Source organism: Rutidosis leptorrhynchoides, chromosome 3 (assembly GCF_046630445.1).
Source record: "Rutidosis leptorrhynchoides isolate AG116_Rl617_1_P2 chromosome 3, CSIRO_AGI_Rlap_v1, whole genome shotgun sequence".
NCBI lineage: Eukaryota > Viridiplantae > Streptophyta > Magnoliopsida > Asterales > Asteraceae > Rutidosis > Rutidosis leptorrhynchoides.
In genome coordinates, this window is record NC_092335.1 from 342949041 (window position 1) to 342969828 (window position 20788).

At 31.7% G+C, this 20788-nt stretch overlaps 1 protein-coding gene across 1 annotated transcript; it reads right to left on the reverse strand.

Annotated features, from left to right (window-relative positions):
- Positions 1 to 16769: 16769 nt before the first annotated feature.
- Positions 16770 to 20195, reverse strand: LOC139901167 (uncharacterized mitochondrial protein AtMg00810-like). The gene is made up of 2 exons (XM_071883902.1): positions 19788 to 20195; positions 16770 to 16847 (listed from the first exon to the last, which is right to left on the reverse strand). The coding sequence occupies exons 1-2, from the start codon at positions 20193 to 20195 to the stop codon at positions 16770 to 16772; spliced, it is 486 nt and encodes a 161-aa protein (XP_071740003.1).
- Between the last annotated feature and the right edge of the window lie 593 nt (positions 20196 to 20788).

Consider the following 20788-nt stretch of genomic DNA (forward strand, 5'->3'; position numbering starts at 1 on the left):
TTTACAATACCCATGTAAATAGTAGTTACCAAGCTACAGGGAAATATGCCAGTGGTACAACTCAACGTAGAATATATTTTTAAGTACTTGTGTCTATTTTGTAAACATTTATAAAAGCAGCGCATGTATTCTCAGCCCAAAAATATATATTGCAAAAGCAATTAAAAAGGGAGCAAATGAAACTCACTTTTGCCTTGAAGGTATTTAATTCGACTTGGTCTCCGATAGATATCACGAACCTAACCATATATATAATATATCAACATATTTTCTTTTTAAGTAATCGTTACATATATATATACTTTTAATACTTTTAATATTTTCTTAGTCCGTAGTTAGCAGTCCGATGTTAGTGGTCCACAATTAGTTGCTTAAATAAAATAAATAAATACCCCATCGTATTCGTATTGATCAGAATTAATCTCGACCCATGGTACCATGTTGTCAAATGACTTGTTGCGTACATAAAGTACCGTGTTGTCAAATGACGTGTTGCGTACAATCATGAGGTCTTATGATTAATCTTCTCGTGTTGTTTACGGGTGGTCCTGAAATATATAAAATCAACTCATAAGTAATTATATATAAAATATCATATTAATTAGAAAATATATTATTAATTTACTTTTTCTCCAAATATTTTCGTAGCTAAACTAGCTTCGGATACCCAATCTTGTTTTAGTCGTAGTTTCTTCATTACAACTCCGTTTTTGTTGGTTCAACTTGCCACTTCCTTGGATCGAGTCAAATTTTAAGAATATGAACTGAAAATACCTTAGTTTGTATTCGAAATCATAGGTTATAGGTCAAACTTTGGTGAAACTTATGAAAGTGATCATTTTCCATCATAAAAACAACATTTAATGATCATTTTTCTAAAAATACTTATACTTTGAGTTAAACCATGAAATTTTTATGTGTTAACATATTCATAAGAAATATTATTTTTCCAGAACATGAACTTCCAATTCAAAGTTCAAGATGGTTTTTAATTATCCAACCCAAAACAGCCCCCGGTTGCACTCCGACGACGTAGATTCAGTTTTTAAGATGTTCTTTGTAAAACCAAGTTATATCTTGTTAGGTTAGCATATCATTATGATATATTACAGGTCTTGAAGTATTTTAAAAGTCAAGTTAGAAGGATCTATTTAGTTTGCGAACAAGTTTGAAATCATTCAAACTATGTTCTTGTTGTTAAAATTTTATACCACAAAATAAGATAGCTATATGAATATGAAGTGAATAAGATTATGAACAAGGTTACTACCTCAAGTTACTTGGAAAAAGTTACTGCAAAAGATAAGAAATAATCTTGGAATCAAAGAGTGGTGGAGTTAGATCAAAAGGTTGGAAGTAAACTTCTTCAAATGGGTGGTTATTTTGATATGTTCTTGAAAGAGTTTTCTTATGGTGTTTAAGGCTTGTAATTGAAGCTAAATGATGGGGAAAATGCTTGGAGATGATCAAGTATGAAGTTAGGAGTATTTTTAGAGAGAAATGAGGGTGTAGGTATGAGAAAATGGAGTGAAGAAATGGTGTTCATTTATAAAAACCTTTTTAGTTTATAAAGAAAGAAAAGGATTCCTAATTTTGTTTTCTTACTAATAATTCATACTACTTGACAAATCCTAGTTACCTCATATCTAGGGCAGTAATAATGTTGATTAGGATGTTGATTTGATATGTATATACCAATAGTAAATACGTAAAGAAGCTGGGTATGATATGGGTACATATACCCTAGATATACGTATAGAAATCTTGAGGAAACGGAACGAGAATTCAAATATAGCTATCTTTTGTGAATATACTTATATTGTTTTATGTATTTAAGTCCTTAAAAAGTGATTAAATACATTATATATACGATACATGTATAAGCATTATAGATTATAAGTGTATATATCAAAGAATGTTACGTATAGTTATCGTTTTGAAAACTTAAGTTAGTAGTTTCAAAATATACTTATAACTCATTGTCACTAGTACACAATGAGATGTTAAACCATCCTTAGATCATGTTAAATATATATAAATACATATATATACACAAACGTATAATTATCGTATGTTATATAGTTCGTGATATCATCGGTCATATTGGACGGTCAAACGTTGTGTAAAACTCTTTTCAAAAACACACGTCTCAACAATTTGGATTGCTTATCATGTTGGTATGGTTTAATTTATGTAAATATTAATCTCATAAGTATAATTTGGTCGGAAAATTCTGGGTCATTACAGTACCTACCCGTTAAAGAAATTTCGTCCCCGAAATTTGATAGAGGTTGTTATGGATAACAATAAGAAGGTTTTCATGACAAATATAAGGTGAAAATGGAGTTTTATCATCATTGAGTAATGTAGATAAAGCGATTCGATTATGCGAAGAATATAAATGAGACTATCGTAAAAGAGTGAGATGAGTAAAATATATTCGTCTTAACCGATGACGTAGTTATGATTGATTTCCGGGATTTAAGGGATTTAAAGAGAATCTTACGTAATAAGATTTGGTTCTTTGGTGATTAAGGAAATCAGGATCTTCTTTGATTATATGCAATAATCTATTTCGATTGCTCTGTCAGATATTTCACTATAAATTCACCCCTTTGTTTCCTTATTTTCCACGAATCACACCTTCTATTCTTTCTCCCTTGATTCTTACTTTAAAGCATTCATCAATATGCTCCATCCAGTCCTGATTCTTGATATACTCCTAAATTTTATATCTGTCATTCTTCTTTTTCATCTACCACTAGAAGAATCTATTTACTTCTACTATACTCTTGTGTTTATAGTGTTTCTAATTCTCCCGTGTCTCTATATTGCTATCTGCATCGATATATACGGTTTGTAATTTCAGGGTTATTATCGGAGTTTATATTCTTCATTATTTTTTGGAGCTTCATGCTTTCGTTTTCTCTTCCCGACTTCGAGTTAAGCGAGTAATGGTCCGGAATTCGTAGATATGAAATTCAGAATGAACATAGCTAATGCTCTAAGAAGAAAATGGTAATAGAACGATTTTGATTTGTTAAATTACCAGAATACCCTGGAGAAGACCGAGTCATCCAGAAAAATATTCTCTTGATATGTTTAGAGATTAGATAGAATGTAAGAGTCGTGTAAATGGCACATGATGACGGTACTGTGAATCATCATGCTTCATTAGAAACTCAGCATGACTTACTGTAATATAATGATGTTGATCAAGTATCATTATATTATACTAATCCATGCTTCAGTTCCCAACACTACTTCAAAACATTCATATTTTAAACTCGAAGGTTTCAGAATTTAGAAACTAACACAGTTTCTTTTATGTTGCAGATATTACGGAGAGATAAATGATCTCAGATAAGAATAGTTGTGAAAATATCGCCAGAAATATGGAGGATATTTATAATAGAACATACGAGAATATCTTAGATTTTCTAATATCAATGGATGATGAAAAAGATTTGTCTGTGAAGGTTTAGAATGAGAAATAAGATGTTTGCTAACGATTTCAGCAGGCACAGAATCATTTGGATTCTTTGAAGGCAAACTTATTCTTTGTGATTTGTCCACGGCTTTCTTCATAGTTTCGCATAATCCTCTTTTCGGTACTAAATTTTCTATCGAGCGTTCCTAACACTCCTTTCTTTATCATCAAACTTTTGGCCATTAAGATCATCTACAACATGCTGCTTCGTCAGCATTTTCAAAGTAAACTGATCTGGGTCATCGGTTATCAAACCGAGGTAGCTTCAGGAGAATTGTGTTTTTAAAATGATTAATCGCTGATGGTAATATTGTGGAATATAAAAGGTTCCCCAGTAACAATAAATAGTACGCATATATATCGCGGTTATAATAAAGTTGTTTCGGATGAAAAGTCGGAGTTGACTTGCTGGAGCTGTGACAAAATTAGCTACTTTGGAAAGGGATTGCAAAACGATATTCGGTAATAACAATGTTAAAGGAACTAGAACAGATATGTGTCAAACGTTTACTCAGTTTTCGAGGGTTTTTCAGGTGCATAACTATATGCATCAATCTTTTCATCCGTAGATGAAGTGCGGTTGGTTTATCCTCTCGATTGAGGTGTTTTTAAGAATCATGATAGATTTGAACGCTGATTGTAATCGTCGAGATACAATGAGGTTTAAGATGAAATCAAGTGGCAATCTTGAAGAAATGTTTAGTTTCATATGTTATAATCAGTATTTTAATTCATTTTAATTGTCCAATGTCATTAGTCCACAGTCGATAGTCCACAGTAACAGTCCATAATTCATATATAGTTTAATATATAATATACGAATTAATTAATACGTGTCGTGACCCGTATACGTCTCAGACTCGATCACAACTCAAACTATATATATTATTGTAGAATCAACCTCAACCCTGTATAGAGAACTCGATCATTACTGCATATAGAGTGTCTATGGTGATTCTAAATAATATATATAGATGCTTCGATATGATATGTCAAAACATTGTATACGTGTCCCGATATTTAAAGTGCGTAAAATAATTACAGACATTAAATGACGATAAATAAAAGTGCAATAATTAAATTGCGATAAATAAACTGCGATAAATAAAATGTAATCAGTAAGCTAGGAACAGTTAGCTGGAACAGTTAGCATGGATTCTTAACAAAATTTTTCATAGTTAATTTGTTTGTTTCTAACAGATTTTATTTTGTCATATGTTTTCTTCATATGCCACTTGTTGGATTCTGGGAAGTCAAAATCCAAATATGAAATTGAATGAAAATGGTTATTCTGCAGTGAACGGATACGTATATCGGTGGTTGTAAGTAGGATAGTAAATGACTGTTGAATTAGCTTCGACGAATGTACAATGTAACTTATTAAGATGAAATCTAATTATTCCTCGGGTATTACCTACCCGTTAAAAAAATTTTTCACCATTAATATTTTGTACAAAAGAACTTTTAATTACAATCTTTATGAAAACATATATACATATATATTTTCTTCAGATGAAATCATGAATTTAATGAGTTAATATGATATTAATCGCATTTGCTTTTCGGTTTGAGCTAGAATAAGAAATCTCTAAAACTTTTTGAAACCACATATTCTTCGCAGAATATCAATGAAGTTGTGGATCAATACTTCATCGTTCATTATTGTTGGTACTCCTTGGTATTTATGGTGCGTATGATGTTGATGTTTGTGGGACAGATTATGATGTCGAGACGTGTGATGCGGATGTTGTTTGTTAGTGGTGATGATGGTATTGTTGATGTTATTGATGGTGGTGCTGATTATGCTGCTGGTGCTACTGCTGGTGTTTGTAACCTTTGCACCATGTTCTCCAAAGCCGTCACGCGAGCGCGAAGTTCGTTAACTTCTGCTAGTACACCGGGATGATTGGCGGTTGGAGCGATCGAATGAACAAGATTTGTAATATGGGATAGTATATAATCGTGACGAGATACTCTAGAAATGAGAGAGAAAATAGTGTTTCGAATAGGTTCGCCGGTAAGTGCTTCAGGTTCATCGCCAAGAGGGCAATTTGGTGGATGGAATGGATCACCTTCTTCTTGTCTCCAGTGATTTAGTATATTACAAACCCATCCCCAATTCATCCAAAATAGATGATGGGAAATTGGTTGATCCATTCCGGTGACGCTGCTTTCGGAGCCCGAATGGAAATCCATATCGGCATAACTGTCGGAATCTGAAGAATTCGAACTAGATGCGGAATCCATCTTGTATAATGGGGAAAATGAATTTTTGGTATGGAATAGATTATAGGAGTTAGATTTGGTACTCTTCAATACATAATTTACATATGTATATATAATACCAAAATCCCGTAAATTACAGAGAATCTTTGAAAAGATATCAGTCAAAGTTCGCAATAACAGATATGCTAAGATAAGAATTCGTCTATACACTATCAATGCAGTAAATGTAGTAAAACGTGTCTAGACTTATGAATGATAAGCAGGTAATTTCCTAAGGATGATAAGCAGATGATTTTCGACTAGAAATGATAAGCAAAACTTTTGACATGTAGACACTGTCGAAGTCCAGACTCATTAATGCATCCTAACAACTACTAGTTAGACACACTAATGCAAGACCTGGTTCGCTACGACCACCGCTCTGATACCAACTGAAAGGACCCGTCCTAATCCACCTGGACGAAGTCATCAACATTTGGTCCCATTGCGATGATCGGCTCTAAGTAATGCCCTTATATTGAGCAAATGCACAGTGGAAGACTTAATTCGTACCTGAGAATAAACATGCTTTAAAGTGTCAACCAAAAGGTTGGTGAGTTCATAGGTTTATCATGACAATCATTTCAATATGTTAATAGACCACAAGATTTCATAATCATAAACATAATACACTCGCAAGTGTATGTAAAGCATTCTTAGTGGTTGAGCACTTGGTAACCATACTTAACATTTAATCAACGTCGCACATTCCCTTTATTATGAAATCTCACTACACCGTACCAAGTGTAGTCACCAAAACGAAGTACTGTGCAATCGTTGAATACTGGTCGTCCAGTCCGGTTGGGGTTGTCAGGCCCGATAGATCTATCAACAGGATTCGCGTTTACAATACCCATGTAAATAGTAGTTACCAAGCTACAGGGAAATATGCCAGTGGTACAACTCAACGTAGAATATATTTTTAAGTACTTGTGTCTATTTTGTAAACATTTATAAAAGCAGCGCATGTATTCTCAGCCCAAAAATATATATTGCAAAAGCAATTAAAAAGGGAGCAAATGAAACTCACTTTTGCCTTGAAGGTATTTAATTCGACTTGGTTTCCGATAGATATCACGAACCTAACCATATATATAATATATCAACATATTTTCTTTTTAAGTAATCGTTACATATATATATACTTTTAATACTTTTAATATTTTCTTAGTCCGTAGTTAGCAGTCCGATGTTAGTGGTCCACAATTAGTTGCTTAAATAAAATAAATAAAGACCCCATCGTATTCGTATTGATCAGAATTAATCTCGACCCATGGTACCATGTTGTCAAATGACTTGTTGCGTACATAAAGTACTGTGTTGTCAAATGACGTGTTGCGTACAATCATGAGGTCTTATGATTAATCTTCTCGTGTTGTTTACGGGTGGTCCTGAAATATATAAAATCAACTCATAAGTTATTATATATAAAATATCATATTAATTAGAAAATATATGATTAATTTACTTTTTCTCCAAATATTTTCGTAGCTAAACTAGCTTCGGATACCCAATCTTGTTTTAGTCGTAGTTTCTTCATTACAACTCCGTTTTTGTTGGTTCAACTTGCCACTTCCTTGGATCGAGTCAAATTTTAAGAATATGAACTGAAAATACCTTAGTTTGTATTCGAAATCATAGGTTATAGGTCAAACTTTGGTGAAACTTATGAAAGTGATCATTTTCCATCATAAAAACAACATTTAATGATCATTTTTCTAAAAATACTTACACTTTGAGTTAAATCATGAAATTTTTATGTGTTAACATATTCATAAGAAATATTATTTTTCCAGAATATGAACTTCCAATTCAAAGTTCAAGATGGTTTTTAATTATCCAACCCAAAACAGCCCCCGGTTGCACTCCGACGACGTAGATTCAGTTTTTAAGATGTTCTTTGTAAAACCAAGTTATATCTTGTTAGGTTAGCATATCATTATGATATATTACAGGTCTTGAAGTATTTTAAAAGTCAAGTTAGAAGGATCTATTTAGTTTGCGAACAAGTTTGAAATCATTCAAACTATGTTCTTGTTGTTAAAATTTTATACCACAAAATAAGATAGCTATATGAATATGAATTGAATAAGATTACGAACAAGGTTACTACCTCAAGTTACTTGGAAAAAGTTACTGCAAAAGATAAGAAATAATCTTGGAATCAAAGAGTGGTGGAGTTAGATCAAAAGGTTGGAAGTAAACTTCTTCAAATGGGTGGTTATTTTGATATGTTCTTGAAAGAGTTTTCTTATGGTGTTTAAGGCTTGTAATTGAAGCTAAATGATGGGGAAAATGCTTGGATATGATCAAGTATGAAGTTAGGAGTATTTTTAGAGAGAAATGAGGGTGTAGGTATGAGAAAATGGAGTGAAGAAATGGTGTTCACTTATAAAAACGTTTTTAGTTTATAAAGAAAGAAAAGGATTCCTAATTTTGTTTTCTTACTAATAATTCATACTACTTGACAAATCCTAGTTACCTCATATCTAGGGCAGTAATAATGTTGATTAAGATGTTGATTTGATGTGTATATACCAATAGTAAATACGTATAGAAGCTGGGTATGATACGGGTACATATACCCTAGATATACGTATAGAAATCTTGAGGAAACGGAATGAGAATTCAAATATAGCTATCTTTTGTTAATATACTTATATTGTTTTATGTATTTAAGTCCTTAAAAAGTGATTAAATACATTATATATACGATACATGTATAAGCATTATAGATTATAAGTATATATATCAAAGAATGTTACGTATAGTTATCGTTTTGAAAACTTAAGTTAGTAGTTTCAAAATATACTTATAACTCATTGTCACTAGTACACAATGAGATGTTAAACTATCCTTAGATCATGTTAAATATATATAAATACATATATATACACAAATGTATAATTATCGTATGTTATATAGTTCGTGATATCATCGGTCATATTGGATGGTCAAACGTTGTGTAAAACTCTTTTCAAAAACACAAGTCTCAACAATTTGGATTGCTTATCATGTTGGTATGGTTTAATTTATGTAAATATTAATCTCATAAGTATAATTTGGTCGGAAAATTCCGGGTCATTACACAACGAGTACTACTGCCACCTGCTGCTATTCTGTTTTAATCTATCAAACGGCCACAAAGCCATACAACTCACTTCCACCATGAACCACCACTTCGATCATCATGAAACCTGTTTAGAACCACGACTATTACCTTGAGTTCTACCTCCTATTTTTTTTAAGATTGTGAACATAAACCTCCGTGTATCACCACCTTCACCTTCACTATGATCACCATATCCACCACCTCACTCTCTCATCTCTCTCTCTAACCTCCTTCTCTCTCACCTTTGTTACGCTTTCTATTATTTTCGTGAATCCAAGACTGCCATCCCACCATCACGACCTTCGAACCACCATCACCCACTACTCGACATCAACATCTGCAACCACTCTTTGCTATTATGCGAGTCAAAAACTCACCCAAAACAATCACCTACTTGCTACAGCTGCTATTGCTACAGTCTACTGCAGCAGCTTATTGCTGCTACTAACCGTCGCCAATCACTAACAATCACCTACTTGCTACAGCTGCTATTGCTACTCGTTACTGCAGCTTCGAATATCGTTACTATCTTTCTGTTTCATGATTACTAAACCCACTTCTATTCTCCTGATTATAATTCCTTCATGTTTCGGTATTCGATGGCCATCACAACACCACCACCATAACATATAATCTGCTCGTTATTCTGCTTTCCTTTTTGTTTAAACCGTGAACTCTCACCAACTACTACCATTGTTACCATTACGCTACTGCTATAATTCGATTGTTACTGCATTAAGCTTTGTTCTGCTTATTTTTTTCCTTCTTCGTAACCCACTCACAACCCATAATATTTGGAACAATTTAATGAAATGATAAGGATGACATGTATACTGTTTAAGGTGTGACAACTTAGTTATTATATAAATAAACACATGGCGTTTGATCTTTAATCAAGTGGGACTAACATATGTTTCATGGCCGACAAAAATTTACGAATAGATATCCACTAGTATTACTTTATTCACCTGCCATTACTTCTGTTACGATTCCAAGGCTATTGCTTTGTTGTTTCAAAATTTAAAAACATTACGGGCATAAAGCATTATGGATGGCTCGACTTTGTTATTGGCAGAAACACTAAGGAAACAACCTCATTTAATTAAGTAAAATATTACATCTAATTGGAATTAAAAAGGAGCTGGTGGGCCGACAAAAGGAATCACAAGGTGATATTATCACATTCAAAATTACAACTGCATGTATTTGTTTAATTCAGTCGAAGCATCTTGGGGAAATATAATAGGCCACAAGAAAAGTAGACGGGTTTATTAGAATACTAAATGGGCTATTAAATCTTAAACGGATTAATGGATTATTAGTTTAGGCTTAGATGGTTGGGCCGAGTTACTGTTTTTGTTAGCAGGCCGAGAGAAGACTAAGGATTTTGCAGATGGACTGTAAATGGTAACGAAGAAATGATACAAGGAAACATATGCGTATTGTTTTCATCTTTTCCTTGTTAGAATCAAGATGATGTAGATGGGTTAAAATAAAATGAAAATGGTTTTAAATAGAAAAGCAATCGGTAGTGGAGGGGTTTGGGATTAATTGTGCGTAGTGAGAGGTCTTGGGTTTGAGCCCCGGTTGTAGCATTGTTTTTTTAAAAGAAGAAGAAGAAAAAGGGAAAATAGAGAAACAAGGGTTATATATTATTTAGATAGGAATTATTTCAGAAAAATCTATATGGATCGATGGTTAAAGGTGTTATCGGGTTAGCGGGACGTCGATGGTTCAAACCTGGACTTGGGCATTATTTTTAAGGGCTACTTCTTTGAGGTAGTATTTCTATTACCATTATTATTATTATTATTATTATTATTATTATTATTATTATTATTATTATTATTATTATTATTATTATTATTATTATTATTATTATTATTATTATTATTATTATTATTAAACTAACACTAAATATTAAAATTATGATTTTTATTATTATTATCATTTGTATTAATAGGATTATCAAGATTATTATTATTATTATTATTATTATTATTATTATTATTATTATTATTATTATTAAAATCATTATTATTCTAACATTAAAATTATTATTTTTTAACATTATTATTATTATTATCATCATTTGTAATACTAATAATTACCATTAGTATTATCATTATTATTACAATAAAGATTACTTATAAAAAATATAATTATTACATATAACATAACTATAGTAATATTTATATAATAAATATTAATAAATATATTTAATTAAGTTATTAATGAAACACATGATTTAAAATAACAATTAAAATCACTAATAGGATATAAAATTTGTTCGATTTCCATTACATATATTAATATACATAATTGATATAGGTTCGTGAATCTGAGGCCAACCTTGCATTGTTCAGTTCCGTCGTATGCATATATTTACTACAAAATATCGTATTGTGAGTTTCATTTGCTCCCTTTTTAAATGCTTTTACAATATATATTTTTCGGACTGAGAATACATGTGCTGCTTTTATAAATGTTTTACAAAATAGACACAAGTAATCGAAACTACATTCTATGGTTGGATTATCGAATCGAATATGCCCCATTTTTAGCTTTGTAGCCTAAGAATTAGGGAACTGGCCCCTAATTTACGCGAATCCTAAAGATAGATCTATGGGCACTAACAATCCCCAGTCAGAGAATTCGAACTGCTTTAGTACTTCGATTTTATCATGTCCGAAGGGAGTCCCGGAATGATGGAGATATTCTATATGCATCTTGTTAATGTCGATTACCAGGTGTTCAATCCATATGAATGATTTTTATCTCTATGTATGGGATGTATGTTTATGAGAAATGGACATGAAAATCTTATGGTCTATTAAATCTGATGGAAATGAATATTGATGATAAACTAATGAACTCACCAACCTTTTGGTTGACACTTTAAAGCATGTTTATTCTCAGGTATGAAAGAAATCTTCCGCTATGCATTTGCTCAATTTAAAGATATTACTTGGAGTCATTCATGGCATATAGAGTTCAGTACCTCGCGGTGGGACCAAATGTTGATGACTTCGTCCAGATGGATTAGGACGGGCTGTCACAGTTGGTATCAGAACGGTGGTCTAAGCGAACCAGGTCTTGCATTAGTGATTCTGATTGATAGTCGTTAGAATGCATTAGCAATTCTGGACTTCAACCTTAGATGCATATTATAAGTTTTGTTTATCATTTCTAGTTGAAAATTATCTGCTTATCATTCTTAAGTCTAGACACGTCTTCCTGCACTTATTGCATAGATAGCATATAAACAAATTCATATCTTAGCATATCTGTTACTATAAACTTTGTCTGACAGCTTTCGAAGATTCCTCCGTGACTTATGGGATTTTGGTATTGTATATACATATGTAAATTATATATTAAAGTATACCAAACTAAATCCTATAATCTATTTCCTATCGAAAATACTTTATCTGACCGTGCAAGATGAAACTCGCTACTAGTTCAAAATTCTCGAATTCCGACAACTATTCCGATATGGATTTCTACCTGAGCTCTGAAAACAGCGTAACAGGGACAGAGCAACAAATCAGTCATAACCAATTCTGAATGAATTGGGGATGGGTACGTAGTTGACTTAATCAATAGAGACACGAAGAAGGAGATCTTTTCCACCCATCATATTGCCCTATTGGCGAAAAACCTGAAGCACTTACCGGCGAACCAGTCCGAAACACCATTTTCACTCTCATTTCCCAGATAGTTCACAACGGATACATAATATCTACAATTATAAACCTTATTCATCCGCTCGTTCCAACAGCCAATCATCCCAGAGTAATCGAAGAAATCAACGAACTTCGCGCTCGAGTAATCAATTTGGAGAATATGGTGCAAAACTTACCAGCTTCAGCAACATCACCGGCACCAACAGTACCACCAACATCAACACCAGTACCACCAGCAACTCAAGTTTCAACATCACATGCCTCAACATCTCATTCTGTACCTCGATCATAATCTTCGTTCTACATATCGTTAACATCGATTATCTTCGTTCGATATGGCGATTATGTAATTTCTAAATGTTTTAGAGATTATGTAATCTAGTTCTAACGATAAATCAAATGAGATTAATAACATTTTGACTCATTAATTCCATGATTACATTTGAAGAAAATATATATGTAAGTATATATTTTCATAAAGATTGTAATTAAAGATTCTTTTGTACAAACTGTTAATGATGAAAATATTTTAACGGGTAGGTAATACCCAATGAATATTTAGATTTCACATTAATAAGTTATACTGTACATTCTTCAAATCAGATTCAATAGTCTTTAATAATACTACTCAAATCCACACATATACACATCCGTTCACCGAAGAACAACCATTATCATTCAATTTCAATTTCATATTCAAATTTTGGCCAATCAGAATCCAAGTCAAGATTTGACAAGTGGCATAATGAAGAAATAATGAATAAAATAAAATTTATTAGTAACCAACTAATTAATTACGTAAAATTTCTTCATCATCTTCTAATCTTAAATATTTAAAATTCTAAAATTATATATTGACTATTGGGCTATTGGAATATTGGACTACTAACATTGGACTACTAACCCTGGACAATTAAAAAGTATTAAAAGAGTAGGAAATATTAATTGCAACACATTTTGACTTAAAATATCATTAATAAATTACATCTACTACAGTTAAATATTTCCTAAAGTTTGCCACTTGATTCTATCTTAAACCATCCTTTATATCTTGACGATTACAATCTCCGTTCAAATCCTTCGAAATTCTTGAAACATCTCGGATTGATAACCAATGATTCAGTTATGATGACTTTGAATGCTGATGAAGCAGTAAAACTGTAGATGATCTTAATGGCCAAAAGTTTGATGATAAAGAATAGAGTGTTGGAAACACTTAATAGAAAATTGATACTGGAAAGCGGATTATGCAAAACTATAAAGGAGGCTGTGGACAAATCACCAGGATTAAACCTGAATTTAACGAATCCAGACAATTCATTACCTGACGAAATCTCTAGCGAATATCTTGCTCCTTAATTATTCTAAATCCTTGCGGAAGAATTTTCTTCAGTAACCTTCGATTTTAGAAAATTCCAAAATATCATCATAAATATCTTTGATATTTCTGAGGATATTTTCATAAGTATTCTTGTTCGAAATTATTTATCTCCTCGTGCTATCTATATTACATCATAAAAGAAACTGTCTTAGTTTCTAAATTCTATAACCTTTGAGTTTAAATTATGAATGATTTCTAAAGAAGTGTGGGGGATTGAAGCATGAGTTAGTATAATATAATGACGCCCGGCCAACATGATTATATTACAGTAAGTCATGCTAAATTTCTAATGGAACATGATGATGGTTCACAGTAGACCATACCCTCATCATGTGTTATGTTACATGACTTTTCATTCTATTCAACCTCTAAACATATCAAGAACATATTTTCTTCATATTTCTATCTTTCCGTGATTCTGGTAATTTGAAAAATCAAATCGTGCTAATAACTTTCTTTTCTGCATAGTATATCATGATCATTCAAAACTTCATACCTACGAATCTGAGACTTCTTAATCGCTTTACTTCAAGTCGGAAAGAGAAAACAGAAGCATAGAGCTTCTAAACATAAATATGAGAGATCATTAACCGTAGATGTCAATAATTATGGAAGGACAGAGGCTGGGTAGGATTATGAAAACCATCAACCCAAGAGCGTTGTAGAAGTAAAAATGTTCTTCTGGTGGAAGATAGAAAAGAAGAATGACGGTAAATATGGTTAATATAATAGCAATGATCAATACATGATTGACCATATTAATGGATCTTTTAGAAATAAGAATTAAGGAAGAAAGTATTAGAGTGGTGAAAATAATGGAACGGGAAAGGTTAATTTATAGTGAAAATACCCGATAGAACAATCGAGGCAGATTACCACATTTAATTAAAGAGAATTATAATTTCCCATTTTTTGAAGAAACAAATCTCATTTAGATTTTGAAGATTTTCTTTGAAATCCCTTGAATTTCGGAATTCAACCATGACTAGTCAAAAGTTATGATGAAACTTGTCTTTCTCATTTCACTATTTAGTGATAGCTTCATTCGTACTCTTCAAGTAATCGAATTATCTTATTCATATTACTCAATGATGATAAAACTCTATCTATCAACTCATAATCATCATGAAAACATTCTTATTGTTAGCCATGACGACCTCGATCAAATTTCGGGATGAAATTTCTTTAACGGGTAGGTACTGTGACGACTCGGAAAATTTCGACTAATTTTAAACCCAACTCTCGATACGATTTAATATTTTTGACACGATAAGCACAGTCTGCAATGTTGAGTCTCAAAAATTTTGAACTGTTCATTACATTCATTTAAACTTCGACCATTTTCGACGATTCACGAACAATAGATATGTACATGTAAATAAGTATGTATTAATATTAATTTGTTATATTAATATTATTATTATTATCATTATTATTAATCTTATTACTAATATAAATATTAATATTATTAGTATCATCATGATTATTAAAAATCATTAAAATTATTATAAATACAACTTGTTATTATTATCATTATTAATATTGAGAGTATTATTATCATTAATATATCTATATGTATTTATTATTAATATTAAAATAAATTAAATAATTACACGAAATCCAGTCTGTGAAAAGCGGCGCCTAATATTATCACATGTTTATATATTTATATTTATTATAACTATTATTGATTGATACAAATTGAATAAAGATATTGAATATTGATTGTGTCACTGTGGATATTCTTGTTTTGCTTCACAACTTGACATATTATATGTACATACATGCACGATATTTTTATCAATTGATTCTAAGATAATTAACTCGACTATTGTTCGCAAACTTTACACCAGATGCTTTGCTATCAGATGAAACCCATCAACTTTTGGGTATATTGAAACTAAGATGTAAAACACCTGTTAAGAGTGTCGGCAGCCTCTTAAATATCTTGTGAAGTAATAGAGTAAATTACTGTATCTATTTGTTTCATTATCAATCAAATATCTCTATATGGGCATACATATACACTAGCATCAAACATATAGATATGGAACATAGAACATGTTTTATTTTATTATTATTATTATATTATTAATATTAATATATTATTCTTATTTGATTGATCATCCCGTGAATCAATTAGACAAATTGATTGGGATTACTGTGTGTGATTTGTCCTTATTTTCTTTACACTAGGGACTTATGCATGTATCAACACCACTATCTTCTATATCTATATATTATTACTCCGTATTTTATTTTCTAAATATCACCACTTTCTTTTTAATCTACAAATTGAGCCAAACTACCACATTCATATTGAGACACATATTCATCTTCTTGATCTCTGACAACCAAAGCAACCACCACTGCCATCACCGGAGCACCACCTACGGCCATCTTTCACTGCCACTCTCTATCTATCTCTCACGTATGTTTTTCTGTTTCTCTTTCTGTTATTTAGAGAACTAACTACCAAATCCATCACCATTTAGAACCATCACATAAACCCACTTAACCTATGATGATCACCAATCCACTATCACCATCTTGCTCTTTATATATATATATATATATATATATATATATATATATATATATATATATATATATATATATATATATATATATATATATATATAACCATACATAGTTATATATACACACATAACCATACATAGTTATATATACATACATATGTAGGCATTAGAGAGATAAACCCAATGAACCACAACACCACTTTAATCATCACTGCTTGGTTGCTATGCAACGAGTACTACTGCCACCTGCTGCTATTCTGTTTTAATCTGTCAAATGGCCACTAAGCTACACAACTCACTTCCACCATGAACCACCACTTCGATCATCATGAAACCCGTTTAGATCCACGACTATCACCTTAATTTCTACCTCCTGTTTTTGTTAAGATCGTGAACATAAACCTCCGTGTATCACCACTTTCACCTTCACTATGATCACTATATCCACCACCTCACTCTCTCGTCTCTCTCTCCAACCTCTCTCTCTCTCACCTTTGTTACACTTTCTATTATTTTCGTGAATCCAAGACTTCCATCCCACCATCACAACCTTCGAACCACCATCACCCACTACTCAACATCGACATCTGCAACCACTCTTTGTTGTTTCTGGGTGTTAAAAACTCACCCAAAACAGTCTACTGCAGCAGCTTATTGCTGCTAATAAGCATCGCCAATCACTAACAATCACCTACTAGCTACAACTGCTATTGCTAATCATTACTGCAGCTACGAATATCGCTACTATCTTTCTGTTTCACGATCACTAAACCCACTTCTATTCTCTTGATTATAATTCCTTCATGTTTTGGTATTCGATGGCCATCACAACACCACCACCATAACATACAATCTGCTCGTTATTCTGCTTTCCTTTCTGTTTAAATCATGAACTCTCACCAACTACTACCATTGTTACCATTACGCTACTGCTATAACTAGATTGTTACTGCATTATGATTTGTTCTGCTTATTTTTTTTCTTCTTCGTAACCCACTCACAACCCATAATATTTGGAATAATTTAATGAATGATAAGGATGACATGTATACAGTTTAAGGTGTGACAACTTGGTTATTATATAAATAAACACATGGTGTTTGATCTTTAATCAAGTGAGACTAAGATATGTTTCATGGTCGACAAAAATTTATGAATAGATATCCATTTGTATTACTTTATTCACCTGCCATTACTTCTGTTATGATTCCAAGCCTATTGCTTTGCTGTTTTGAAATTTAAAAACATTACGGGCATAAAGCATTATGGATGGCTCGATTTTGTTGTTGGCAGACACACTAAAGAAACAACCTCATTTAATTAAGTAAAATATTACATCTAATTGGAATTAAAAAGGAGCTAGTGGGACGACAAAAGGAATCACAAGGTGATAGTATCACGTTCAAAATTACAACTGCATGTATTTGTTTAATTCAATCGAAGCATCTTGGGGAAATATAATAGGCCACAAGAAAATTCGACGGGTTTATTAGAATGCTAAATGTGCTATTAAATCTTAAACAGATTAATGGATTATTAGTTTGGGCTTAGATGATTGGGTCGAGTTCCTGTTTTTGTTAGCAGGCTGAGAGTAGAATAAGGATTTGCAGATGGACTATAAATGGTAACGAAGAAATGATAAAAGGATACATATGAGTATTGTTTTCTTCTTTTCCTTGTTATAATCACAATGATGTAGATGGGTTAAAATAAAATGAAGAATGGTTTTAAACAGAAAAGCAATCGGTAGTGGAGTGGTTTGGGTGTAATTGTGTGTAGTGAGAGGTCTTGGGTTGGAGCCCCGGTTATAGCATTTTTTTTTTTAAATAAGAAGAAGAAATAGGGAAAACAGAGAAACATGGGTTATATATTATTTATATAGGAATTATTTCAGAAAATCTATATGGATCGATGGTTAAAGGTGTTATCAGATTAGCGGGACGTCGCGGGTTCAAACCCGGACTTGGGAATTATTTTTAAGGGCTACTTCTTTGAGGTAGTATTTCTATTATTATTATTATTATTATTATTATTATTATTATTATTATTATTATTATTATTATTATTATTATTATTATTATTATTATTATTATTATTATTATTAAACTAACACTAAATATTAAAATTATGATTTTTATTATTATTATCATTTGTATTAATAGGTTTATCAAGATTATAATTATTATTATTATTATTATTATTATTATTATTATTATTATTATTATTATTATTATTATTATTATTATTATTATTATTATTATTATTATTATTATTATTATTATTATTATTATTATTATTATTAAATTCATTATTATTCTAACATTAAAATTATTATTTTTAGCATTATTATTATTATTATCATCATTTGTATTACTATTAATTACCATTAGTATTATCATTATTATTACAACTAAGATTACTTATAAAAAATATATTATTACATATAACATAACTATAGTAATATTTATATAATAAATATTAATAAATATAATTAATTAAGTTATTAATGAAACACATGATTTAAAATAACAATTAAAATCACTAATAGGATATAAAATCTGTTCGATTTCCATTACATGTATTAATATACATAATTGATATAGGTTCGTGAATCTGAGGCCAACCTTGCATTGTTCAGTTCCGTCGTATGCATATAATTACTACAAAATATCGTATTGTGGGTTTCATTTGTTCTCTTTTTAAATGCTTTTGCAAAATATATTTTTGGGACTGAGAATACATGCGCTGCTTTTATAGACACAAGTAATCGAAACTACATTCTATGGTTGGATTATCGAACCGAATATGCCCTTTTTAGCTTTGTAGCCTAAGAATTAGGGAACTGGCCCCTAATTGACGCGAATCCTAAAGATAGATCTATGGACACTAACAAGCCCCAATCAGAGAATTTGAACTGCTTTAGTGCTTCGATTTTATCATGTCCGAAGGGAGTCCCGGAATGATGGGGATATTCTATATGCATCTTTTTAATGTCGGTTATCAGGTGTTCAATCCATAGGAATGATTTTTATCTCTATGTATGGGATGTATGTTTATGAGAAATGGACATGAAAATCTTGTGGTCTATTAAAAATGATGGAAATGAATATTGATGATAAACTAATGAACTCACCAACCTTTTGGTTGACACTTTAAAGCATATTTATTCTCATGTATGAAAGAAATCTTCCGCTGTGCATTTGCTCAATTTAAAGATATTACTTGGAGTCATTCATGGCATATAGAGTTCATTACCTCGCGATGGGACCAAATGTTGATGACTTCGTCCAGATGGATTAGGACGGGCTATCACAGTAACATACTCCGCTTCGGTAGTAGATTGTGTAATGGATGTTTGCTTCTTGGAGAACCATGATGTTAAGCAAAGTCCGAAAAATGCACATACACCACTTGTGCTCTTTTGATCAATCAACGATCCTCCATGTTCGAAATTCACAAAGCACATAATGTCAACACCGGTGAACTTTAGATACCATAGACCAAGATGCATGGTACCTTTCAAGTATCTAAAGATTCGTATGACCGCTTCTACGTGAGATATTTTGAGATTCTCTTGGAATCTTATACACAAGCACACGCTATACATAATATCGAGCCTGCTTTCCATTAAGTATAGAAGAGATCCAATCATTCCTCTATACTTGGTGCTATCGAATGAATCTCCTTCTCCTTCAAGAGTAAGCTTGACATTGGTGGCCATAGGAGTGACCATATGCTTTGAGTTTTCCATTCCAAACTTTTTGAGCATATCATGAATATACTTTTGTTGACTGATGAATGTTCCATCTTCTAGTTGCTTAATTTGGAGTCCGAGAAAGAACTTGAGTTCATCCATCATGCTCATTTCAAATTTATCATGCATTAACTTAGAAAAACTCATTGCTAAGACACTCTTTAGTAGAACTAAAAACAATATCATCAACATATATTTGAACAATAACAAAATCATTTTCATGTATTTTGACGAATAATGTATTATCAATTTTTCCCATTTCATATCCGTAATTAATAAGGAAGGTTCTAAGTCTCTCATACCAAGCTCTAGGAGCTTGTTTGAGTCCATACAGGGCTTTTTTAAGTTTAAACACATGATATGGTTTTTCATAATCTTCAAAGCCCGAGGGTTGTGACACAAATACTTCTTCAATTATGACACCATTTAGAAAAGAACTTTTGACATTCATTTGACATAGTTTTAAGTTTTTAGCACATGCATATGCAAGAACTATTCTAATGGACTCTAGTATAGCTACATGAGCAAATGTCTCATTGTAATTGATTGCTTCTTGTTGG